General features: G+C 42.0%; 1 protein-coding gene across 11 annotated transcripts in view; it reads right to left on the bottom strand.

Moving 5' to 3' along the window:
* Positions 1-12059, bottom strand: part of kmt2ca (lysine (K)-specific methyltransferase 2Ca) — a 537383-nt gene that overhangs the window by 299646 nt on the left and 225678 nt on the right. For all 11 annotated transcript variants that reach the window (XM_038798420.1, XM_038798425.1, XM_038798416.1 and 8 more), the window contains exons 4-5: positions 11505-11640; positions 7529-7732 (exon numbers count right to left, since the gene is read on the bottom strand). In XM_038798420.1, coding sequence (XP_038654348.1) covers positions 7529-7732; positions 11505-11640 — 340 coding nt within the window. The remainder of the gene's footprint in view (positions 1-7528; positions 7733-11504; positions 11641-12059) is intronic.

The raw sequence follows: 12059 nt of genomic DNA, 5'->3' as shown, positions 1-12059 counted from the left end.
ACAACGTTTTGCGACTCATGCACGAGCACACCCAGGTCTCTCTGCACAGCAGCATGTTTTAGTATTTTATGATTTAAATAATAATCCCTTTTCTGTTATTCCTACTAAAATGGATAACCTCACATTTGTCAACATTGTATTTCATCTGCCAGACCCTAGCCCATTCACTTAACCTATCCAAATCCCTCTGCAGACTTCCGGTATCCTATGCACGTTTTGCTTTACCACTCATCTTAGTGTCGTCTGCAAACTTGGACACATTGCACTTGGTCCCGAACTCCAAATCATCTATGTAAATTGTGAACAATTGTGGGCCCAACACTGATCCCTGAGGGACACCACTAGCTACTGATTGCCAACCAGAGAAACACCCATTAATCCCCACTCTTTCTTTTCTATTAATTAACCAATCCTCTATCCATGCTACTACTTTACCCTTAATGCCATGCATCTTTATCTTATGCAGCAACCTTTTATGTGGCACCTTGTCAAAGGCTTTCTGGAAATCCAGATATACCACATCCATTGGCTCACCATTATCTACCGCTCTGGTAATGTCCTCAAAAAATTCCACTAAATTAGTTAGGCACGACCTGCCCTTTATGAACCCATGCTGCGTCTGCCCAATGGGACAATTTCCATCCAGATGCCTCGCTATTTCTTCTTTGATGATAGATTCCAGCATCTTCCTTACTATTGAAGTTAAGCTCACTGGCCTATAATTACCCGCTTTCTGCCTACATCCTTTTTTAAACAGTGGTGTCACATTTGCTAATTTCCAATCCGCCGGAACCACCGCTGAATCTAGTGAAATTTGGTAAATTATCACTAGTGCATTTGCAATTTCCCTAGCCATCTCTTTTAGCACTCTGGAATGCATTCCATCAGGGTCAGGAGACTTGTCTACCTTTAGCCCATTAGCTTGCCCATCACTACCTCCTGAGTGATAACAATCATCTCAAGGTCCTCACCTGTCATAGCCTCATTTCTATAAGTCACTGGCATGTTATTTGTGTCTTCCACTGTGAAGACCGACCCAAAAAACCTGTTCAGTTCCTCAGCCATTTCTTCATCTCCCATTATGAAATCTCCCTTCTCATCCTCTAAAGGACCAATATTTACCTTAGCCACTCTTTTGTTTTATATATTTTTAGAAACTTTTACTATCTGTTTTTATATTCTGAGCAAGTTTACTCTCATAATCTATCTTGCTCTTCTTTATAGCTTTTTTAGTAGATTTCTGTTGCCACTAAAGATTTCCCAGTCCTCTAGTCGCCCACTAATCTTTGCCACTTTGTATGCTTAATATGTTTAATAAATGTTTTTTCTTCTTGTTAAACAGAGTTCCTCTAGGTTTTATTTTAAAAAGTAACCGTTATGGTCTTTTGAGTCAGGATTCCATTCTAGGATCTTCCCGTCCAGTTATAACAACAACTGGGTAGGCATCCAGGTGGCGTCAGAATGTGAACGGCTGCAGAAGTTAAATCTGGCCCGACTAGTAAACCGAATGAAGGAAGATTTCCGAAGGTGGGACGTGCTCCCGTTGTCACTGGCTGGGAGGGTATAGACAGTGAAAATGACAGTCCTCCGAGATTCCTGTTTGTGTTTCAGTGTCTCCCCATCTTTATCCCACAGTCCTTCTTTAAACGGGTCAATAAGGTGATCACTGGCTTTGTATGGGGTGGGGGTCTGTGTGAGAGCGAGTAGAGGCAGCATCATGCAAGGGCACTAGTTTGGGGGCATTGGTAATGGCACCGGTCATTCCCACCGGCACAGTACTCCACCAGTCCTGTGGTGGTAGCGGTCCTGAGAGTCTGGGGCGATGGAGAAGACATGTGGGAGCAGAAGGAGCATTGGTCTGGTCTCCAATCTGCAATAATCACCGGTTCCAGAGATGGCAGAAACAGGGATTGAGAGGATGGGAGATATGTTTATAGAGGGGAGCTTTCCCAGCCTGAGGGAGTTGGAGGAGAAATTTGAATTGACGGGAGGGAATGAGTTTACGTACCTGCAGGCGCGGGACTTCCTACGCAGGCAGGTCTCAACCTTCCCGCTCCTACCGCCAAGGGGGATGCAGGACAGGGTAGTTTCCAGAATGTGGGTGGGAGAAGGGAGGGTTTCGGACATTTACAAGGAACTCATGGGGTCAGAGGAAACGCAAACTGAGGAGCTGAAACACAAATGGGAAGAGGAGTTAGGAGAGATAGAGGACGGTCTCTGAACGGACGCGTTGAGTACAGTCAACGCGTCCACAACATGTGCCAGGCTCAGCCTGATATAGTTTAAGATTGTTCACCGAGCCCATATGGCAGTGGCCGGATGAGCAGGTTCTTTGGGGTAGAAGATAGGTGCGAAAGGTGTGTGGGAGGACGAGCGAACCATAGTCATATGTTCTGGGTATGCCGAAGCTTAGGGGGTTCTGGTAGGGGTTTGCGGATGCCATGTCCAACGTGTTAAAAACAAGGGTGGCACCGAGTCCAGAGATGGCGATTTTCAGAGTTTCAGAAGACCCGGGAATCCAGGAGGAGAAAGAGGCAACCGTTCTGGCCTTTGCCTCCCCGGTAGCCCGGGGACGGATATTATTAGCTTGGAGGGACTCTAAGCACCTGAAGTCGGAGACCTGGCTAACAGACATGGCTAGCTTTCTCAGTTTGGAGAAAATCAAGTTCTCCCTGAGAGGGTCAATGTTAAGGTTCGTCTGAGGTGGCAGCTGCTCGTCGACTTCTTTGGGGAAAATTAACCGTCAGCAGAGGGAGGGAGGGGTTTAGTTTAGTTTAGAGTAGGGTGTTAGAAAAGGTGGGACCTGTGAGGGAGGAAGACTGCTTTTGCATTATGTTTATATTTGTATGTACATTGTTTCTTCTGTTGTTGTTATAAAACCATAAATACCTCAATAAAATGTTTATTTAAAAAAACATCAACTGGGATCATAACACAGATTATTTAATTGGAGAGTGCAGAATTCTGTGCTAGAGAGATTTAGATGTCCTTGTACATGAATCGTAAAATGTTAGCATGCAGGTATGGCAAGTAATTAGGAAGGCAAATTAACTTTTTAAAATAAATTTAGAGTACCCAATTATTTGTTTTTCCAATTAAGGGGCAATTTAGCGTGGCCAATCCACCTAACTTGCTTATCTTTGGGTTGTGGGGGTGAAACCCACGCGGACACGGGGAGAATGTGCAAACTCCACAGGACAGTGACCCGGGGCTGGGATTGAGCCCAGGTCCTCAGTGCTGTATGCAGCAGTGCTAACCACTGCACAACTCCGATAAATTGAATGTTGGCTTTTATTGCAAGGTGAATGGAATATACAAGTAGGAAGTCTTACTTCAATTGATGAGACCACACCTAGAGTACTATGCATGGCTTTCATCTCCTTATGTAAGGAGGGATTCTATTTGCTTTGGAGCAGTTTAGAAAAGGTTTGCTGGGTAGATTTCTGGGATGATGGGGTTGTCTTATGAAGAAAGGCTGAACAGATTGGGCATGAAAGCAGGGTTAAGGCCACAATCAGATCAGTAATGATTTTATTGAATGGTAGAGCAGAGTCAAGGGGCCGAATGACCTAGTCCTACTCCTATTTCTTACGATCTTATGAATGGGGAAGAAAACCACGAAATGGTCCAAGAAAAATCTAATCACACCCTTCCCATCCAGTACGTGTATTTTGAATATCACTTGGAGAAGTAAATTTGAAGCTAACTGAACTTTTGCAGTGGAATTCCCACCGACAAACTCTATGCCTTGATCAATAAACTTAATTACGGCTAAAATGAGCTACACATTTTAGTCCAATTTGCTTCAAGGATATTACATTTCAGGAACTGAAGTTTTCAGATCTAGTAGAACTTGGCAAGTGGAGAGAGAGAAGAGAGTTCAGATTTTGTTGAGAACCAAAGGAATTTCTGATTGATATAAAGCCAAACCCCCGTCTTATTAGTTCATGTTAATATAGGTAGTTGACCCCCTTATCAGGCGTCCCAAACTGCAAGTACCCAAAAACATTAGAAACTGGTGCTTTTGGTATCACTTTAAATAAAACCCTTTTATTCTTTATTTTTCATACTTTATTTTATGTATTGTAGGTACATATACTCGGCATAGGACCCAAAATCCATAAAAATCTGGCACATGGCCTTTCCCGGGTTTCCTGGGTGTGGTGTCTGGCACCTGCATAATTAAACAACAATTTGCATTGATGGAGGCTCTTCACATCAGCAAAATATTGGAGCATTTTAGAGATTGGAGAACAACAACTGACTCCAGAAAGTATCATGGAGTTAATGGGGAGGAAGAAAAGAACCAGAGTTAAAGTACAAAAGCAAAACATTTAGAAGAATGCTAAGCTGAGAACAGCACTGTGAGAAGCAAGTCTTGCAGGATACATTCCAATGCATAGCTATTCTAAGTCACTAAAATATGGCAACTGCTTTTAATAAGATTATACGGTTTATTATTCTCATTGTTTCCCCTGATCTAAATGTTGTGTAGCTCCTTACTTTTTAGACTTTCTTTAATTCTAAAACAGTTAAGCTTTTAAAATCATCAATTGTCACTTCACCATTTCATAACTTAAAGATCCTTTCCACTCATTTCAATTTTAGCAATCTCTTACGAAAGGCTTTCATTCAGGCTTCTCAGATGAAACAATTTAATGAGATTCTCGAGCAATTATTCTTCTGAATGCCTTCTTAAAATAGGGACACTGCAAGATAAAGGAGCACAAAAGGCTACTTCAGTCTGGCTGGTCTACCTGACTTCAAAACCAGAATTCTGCTTATATCTCTCAGTTAATTTTCTATTCAAATGCCTGCCCAATTCCCTCTGGAAATGACTAATTTTATCAGTTTCAATTGACCCACATAAGCAGCCCATTCCAAATATTTCTCACCTTCTCTCTTTTAGACATTCGCTTGGGATTTAGGATTACTTGCCTCCACTCTACTTTAATGGTTTTGGATATAGCTGATAAGTCTAATATGTGATTTGCAGGCCAGGCATGTGGTGCTTGGAGGGTCAGGTAGATCAAGTATTGGGAGATTTCTGTCCAACGCCTTCAGCTCTGGGTTTTCCCAAGTCTCATGACGTTTTGGGGATCCCAAATTAATCTTCTCAATTTTGGTTAGTCTTAAATCAGGTCCTCCCATGGGAATATTTGACAAATTAAGGGATGTTTTGAGGACATCCTTAAAGTGTGGCCTGAGAATCTTCTGTTATGACTGAGTTCCAAATTTCTTCAGCTGTCTCATCGACATATACCCAGCTGATCTGGCTTTGAGTGATAAACACCTCAATACTGGGCATGATTGCTTGGGAATGGACACTGCTGCTGGGCCATCTGTCTTATCATTGCATTTGGAGGAACTTCTAAACCGTACTACTGGTGATAGATCTCCAGTGTTTAGAGGTACCTGCTGTAGGTTGGCCAAGACTCCAGGGCACATAGCAGCATAAGGATCACTGCTGTCCCATAAAGCATGACCTTATTTTCAGGGTAGAGATTCTGGTCCTCAAATACACTTTCCCTCGGTTGGCCAAAGGCTGAGCTGATATATTACAGGTGTTGATTAATTCCGTTTTCTGTGTCTGCGTTCACTGTTAGGCGGCTCCCAACTGTCATATCTCACTGATCTTCATCAATGGGAGGGGTGTTTGGGCTGTGCGGCGGGGCGCGGGGGGGGGAGGTGTTGTGCTGTGGGAGCGGTTGGGTGAGGCCCTTAGTTTTCCGTGCATTGAGTGAAAGGCCCATTTACTCATATTCTTTGAAGAGACTCGGCAATGACCTGGAGCTCAGTTCCTGAGTGAACAGACACACAAGCGTCATGCACCTTCGTGAAGTTATAGTCATTCAGCTTCCCTTTTCTGAGCTCCATCCCAATTCCCTTTATCGTTCTCAGGGGCATTGCAAACAGTTTCTCTAAATTCAACTTGGGAACTACAAGATGAGGCTTGGAATGAAGCTCAAAGGAGGAAGGGTAAACTGATTGGAAGCTTCATTGACAAATGAAAAGTGATGATAAATATTAGTAACATCTTTTAACCCTTTTTAAAAAAGATACATGTTATTATCCCTTCTCTCCAGTCCTTTCGAATAATCTGGAGGACATGAACTAGCATTTATATGGCACTCTTACAACAAGGGAAAAATTAGCTGGCCCATCTAACGTGTCACATCAGGACACTATACATGTTCCACATTGCAAATTCACTCCTTCCCTTTATATAGGCGGATGCAAGACATTAAAAGGTATTATGGGTCAGGCCTGACCTATAGACCCCAACCAGTAAGAATAAACAATAACACCTCCTCCACTATAGTCCTCAATACCGGGGCCCCGCAAGGTTGCGTAATTAACCCTCTACTCTTATTCCCTGTACACACACGGCTGTGTGGCAAACTTTGGCTCCAACTCCATCTACAAGTTTGTTGATGGCACAACTGCAGTGGGTCGGATCTTGAACAACAATGAGTCAGAATACAGGAGGGAGAGAGAACCTAGTGGAGTGGTGTAATGACAACAATCTCTCTCTCAATGTCAGCAAAATTAAAGAGATGGCCGTTGGCTTCAGGAAGCAAAGTATCGTATACACCTCTGTCTGCATCAATGCACAAGGTGGAGATGGTTGACAGCTTCAAATTTTTAGGTGTACACATCACCAACAATCTGTCCTGGTCCATCCACATCAATGCTACAACCAAGAAACCACAACCGTGCCTGCACTTTCTCAGAAACTAAGGAAATTTGACACGCCCACATTGACACTTGCCAATTTTCACAGATGAACCACAGGAAGCATCCCATCTGGTTGCATCACAGCCTGGTGTGACAACTGCACCGCCCAAGACCATAAGAAACTACAGAGAGTCATGAACACCAGTCCATCAAACGAACCCGCCTCCCATCCATTGACTCGGTCTACACTGCCCCCTATCTTGGGAAAGCGGGCAGTATAATCAAAGACCCCTCCCACCCGGCTTATTCACTCTTCCAACTTTTTCCACTGGGCAGGAGATACAAAAGTCTGAGAACACGCGCAAACTGATTCAAAAACACCTTCTTCCCCGTTGTTACCAGACTCCTGAATGGCCCCTTTATGGACTGATCTTAACTCTTCACACATCTTATCTATTGAGTAGTACTGCACTCCATGTGCTTCACCCAATTCCGTGTCTAGGTATTTATGTTCTTTTTTCACGTACGGAATGATCTGTCTGGACTGTACGTAGAACAATATTTTTCACTGTATCTCGGTACACGTGACAATAAAATAAATCCAATCCAATCGAAAATGGTCATATTTTGTAGAAATCTATTCATATCGCATAGACATAGCGCTAGCAGTACTGTAAGACTATAAATAGGTTCCTACAATCTGAAGAACAGCAATGCGAAACAAAAACCTGTCTATCCAGAATTCTGGAACCCCAATTACCAATAAAGAGCATAAAGTTTTGAACAGCTCAAAGACAGACACAAGGGACAGGAAAAAATAGTTTTGCAAACAAATAGGATAATTACTCACTTTTGCTGCAGCCTTCGTGAAGTGGAACACTGTTTGTGGCTCTTGTCATTACCGTCCTCTGAATTATCAGTAGTGTCTTGCTTTGCTTGAGATGGACTCTGTCTTAGCGCAGTAAAATCTTGAGTTGGGTCGAACCTTTTCAACTCACCCTGCCCCAGAGAGCTGCGCTCACCACAATAGCACAAGGCACAGAGCTGTTCATTGCTGTGAAGGGGGCAACACATTATTATAGTTACATTCCATATCAGAAGTGATACCCCATTCCATACCCCCAACATATGTTTTTTAAACACACCAAATTGAGGAGAATATTTTAATTACCATCACATTAGGAGATTTACTACATACAGGAAGGATTCAAGTCTCGACATGTGAATACTCAAAATCTCTCAATTTCCAATCACACAAAAAATGCCATATAAACAAATTCACTGGCTGCAAGTTATTGGAGAGGCTGGGGTTCAGGCAAACAAATTTATATTTCCTCCTGATCAATCACTAAATTCAATTACTTTTGAGAAATATAAGGTGGGCTGTTGCTCATCTAATCGTGCTAATCAGAAATGGGGAAGGGGGGATGGGAGCTTTTAATTAACTTGACACTGAGATATTTGATTAAGCTCTCAGGACACCAAATGTTGGATGAAGAATTCAAGAAATGATATAGATAATGATAAATCAACAGTTATCTGATAAACTGGCTCCCCATGTATTACATTAAAGGCACTCTCCAGGTGCAAGTTATTGTACTGTGGGTAACACTGCCAAAACAAAAAGTTGATGAAGGGCCACCCTTTAAAGTGAAGAGTAGATTAATTGCCCATTGTGTATTTAAAAAAGGGACTGACATTGCAACATTAAAGAAATTATTTCACACCTGCCTGCTTTCAGTGTTGCCCTTCATACAATTGGTTATACAACTTTATAGGGAAATATGCAGGAAGGGAAGTACTTTGAATCTAAATAAATTACCACCAGAGACACAGGTAAAACAAACTGTTTAAAACATATCCTCCCAGAGAGGAAATATTCCCATCTGAGCCCATTAAAAAGCAGCCTTTTGGGAATCTGTCATTCCATGTCATCTCTGTGGATGCAACCTAGTGGGATGAGAGAGCAAAACAGATATCCAATGTTTAGAAGTCCATAATTCGGAATTTTCTTTTCCAGATATTTCAAATATATCATGCAGCGGAGATTCTGCTGCTAAGGCAACCCTCCAAACAGGTTAATTTTAGATTGACAAATATAAAACAAATTCCTGTATGGAGACGGCATTTTATTTTTTCAAGGCAAATTGCTTGGGCAACTTGTTAAAAAATGCTTATCCAGAGGAGCTGTTAACAAATTATTTCAACAAGCAGTTACCTGTTTGAAATGCTTTGGAGAACTACAGAAAAATCCTATAACAGGAAAGGTGTTTTGCAAATACCACAAGGGAGGGATTAATGCACTGTATCAGTCATCGTTTTACATTGTGTGCTACTGTACATACTACTGTATAATTATGAAAACAAATCATTTGAACTCGTGCAGTCAACTAAAATATTCACCCGATCCAACAATTTTTTTACTCTCCTTTTTCTATGTAAAATCTGTTCTTCAAGTACAGGTGACACATCCCTAGCAGCAGAACCACTTCACTGATTAAATGCTTTGCAGCAAATTGTTTGTTTAACTGAGTGGCGTTCTATGCCATTTAAAGAGTTAACAATTTGTATGCGATTTGATTCAAGACATTGGATAATTAAAAATCACATTTTTGAAATCCAGCTCATGGTCTGTAGCATTGTAGGTAACAGATGGGGCAGCACAGTAGCATAGTGGTTAGAACAGTTGCTTCACAGCTCCTGGGTCCCAGGTTCGATTCCCGGCTTGGGTCACTGTCTGTGCAGAGTCTGCACGTTCTCCCCACGTGTGCATGGGTTTCCTCCGGGTGCTCCGGTTTCTTCCCACAGTCCAGAGATGTGTGGCTTAGGTGGATTAGCCATGCTAAATTGCCCTTGGTGTCCAAAAAGGTTAAGTGGGGTTACGGGGATAGGGTGGAAGTGTGGGCTTGGGTAGGGTACTCTTTCCAAGGGCCAGTGCATACTCGATGGGCCGAATGGCCTCCTTCAGCACCGTAAATTCTATGATGAGGAATATAGGGGCTTTTCACATTAACTTCATTGAAGCCTACTTGTGACAATAAGCGATTATTATTATTACATCAGTCATGTTCGAATGGTGGAGCAGACATGAAGGGCCGAATGGCCTAATTCAGCTCCTATATCTTATGAAGTACTGCAATTTGCCATGTCGTGATTTTAATTTTAAAACTTCTGGTTTATTAGTCGATAATCCTACACAAAACTACCTGTTCAATTGAAGCAATAATGGTCCCCTTCATCTAACAGCTTAACTTGCAATATTAAATTAATGGACTAATGAGAGTTAGTGATGAAAATTTCTCAATTTTGTTTTGAAAAATATCTAGTATATTCCACAAGAATGGAGTTTGTGGTAGCACACTGATAAAGCTGTACTTCAACAACTTGCATTCATAGAGCACCTTGTGTATAAGAATACCCCAAAGTACATCATAAAAAATGGCAAAAACAGAAATCAAGCCAAAGATGGAGATAATCAGGCAGGTGACTAAAAATATTAAGTTTCAAGGAATATTTTAAGAAAGGAGGCGTGAAGACACATGCTGGTGAAGGCGAAAATTCCAGTTATTGATAGTTGAAGGCACTTGGAAGGGTTTATAGGGTGGGAGATAGGGAGGGGAGGAGCAATGGAAAATATGAACACAATGAGATTGTTTGTTGTTGTAGGCACTGGGTCACTGGGGGCTTTTTACAGTAACCTCATACTTGTGACAATAAAAGATTATTATTGCATGTCTGATTTTTCAATGTGCACCAATGCAGCACCTCAACACAACTCTGAAGCCTCATCCAATTCAAATTTCTAAGCACAAAATGAAAAACCTTTCCAAATTCTGCACACCAGAAGGAAAGCTTCCCATCCCATCCACAGCATAATTGCTCCTCCCCTCCCTCAACCAACACCTTCGGTTGTCATGTGGTACGCAGCCACAGAGAACATAGAATCCCTACAGTACAGAAACAGGCCATTCGGTCCATCGAGTCCGCACCGACCCTTTGAAAGACCACTTACCCGGGCCCTATTCCCCACCCTGTAACCTCATCCTAAGGGGCAATTTAGTATGCCCAATCCACCTAACCTGCACATCTTTGGTCTGTGGGAGGAAACCGGAGCACCCGGAGGAAACCCACGGAGACACGGGGAGAAAGTGCGTCTCCACACAGACAGTTATCCAAGGCAGGAATCGAACCTTGGTCCCTGGTGCTGTGAGGCAGCAGTGCTAACTAGTGCGCCACCGTGCCGGCCCCGGAATTTAAAAAATGTACAGAGCGTTCTGAAGAACAAATTTGTTCTCAATATCAAATGTTTTCAAAATCCAATGGTTTCCATGCAGTATGTTATATTGATTCCTGCTGCATGTAAGCAAAAGCAAGCTGGCTATGGTGCAGTAAAGGTGGGGGTAAGGGTGCTGATGGAGGGCAGGCTGTGGTGGGGAGATGGGGAGAGAACAGTAACCACACTTTCAGTACCCACCATATTTTATAGTTAACTGTTTAATGCACAAAAAGCAAATACGACTGGAATTGTGACAAATTAAATGGGGTGCTAAAGAGAAAGTCATATATTCAAGTTGAGCACTTACTAAAGAATTTCCAGAATGACCATTAAATGACTATGTAAAGCTAACAAGAAAGGCCACCAATATTAATTGCTCAAGCTGAAAATCACCAGCTTCTCCTATTCAAATCAAGTTAACAGTATTTCAATGTCTCACAGTGAATAATTGTGGCTGCTTTGACCAGGGCTCCTGCATACATTTGGAAGCTGTTTCCCAGCATTCCCCGTATGAATCATGAGAACATGACTCAGCAAAGCGGGTTCTGACCTGGTTTTTGTATCTAGGTTGATTGAGGTTATGGAGCTGGCACAGTCCTCAGATATTGAACGCTGCAAGAGAGATGATTGTTCATTGGTCTCCATTTCTGTAAGGATATCCTCCTCCAGTGAGTCATCTTTAACTTCTGTTGAGAAAAGTAAAACAGTTTGATGAATATCAAATGAACACCCAAACTATCCAGTATATTTCCATAATTGGTGTTGCCTGAATGGCAATCCTAGATAATAGATTAAAAATACTTTTTTTTTAAAAAAACATAGCACATGAAACTCCTATCGCAGGTTTGCCCAGGTTTTCGGTCTTCATGGGCTAAGTAAGCATACGCAAAGAAATACAAAACCATGGATTAAATTTAAATCCACGTTCCCATTAATTTACATACATCATTGATATTAGGTTTGCGAATTACCAAATGCAAAGGACTAAGCAGCAAAGAAACTTGATCATAAGCTTTAGGGGACAAACACTCAAAACTCTGGAACTGGAGTTTGAGAATCCATGTCCTATTAGATTTTGTTTCTGACGAACACAGAATTCTTTCTC

This window comes from Scyliorhinus canicula, chromosome 5 (genome assembly GCF_902713615.1).
Source record: "Scyliorhinus canicula chromosome 5, sScyCan1.1, whole genome shotgun sequence".
In the NCBI taxonomy this organism is placed as follows: Eukaryota; Metazoa; Chordata; class Chondrichthyes; order Carcharhiniformes; family Scyliorhinidae; genus Scyliorhinus; species Scyliorhinus canicula.
Note: the sequence above shows the minus strand (reverse complement) of the source record. Positions and strands in the feature narration are given on the sequence as shown.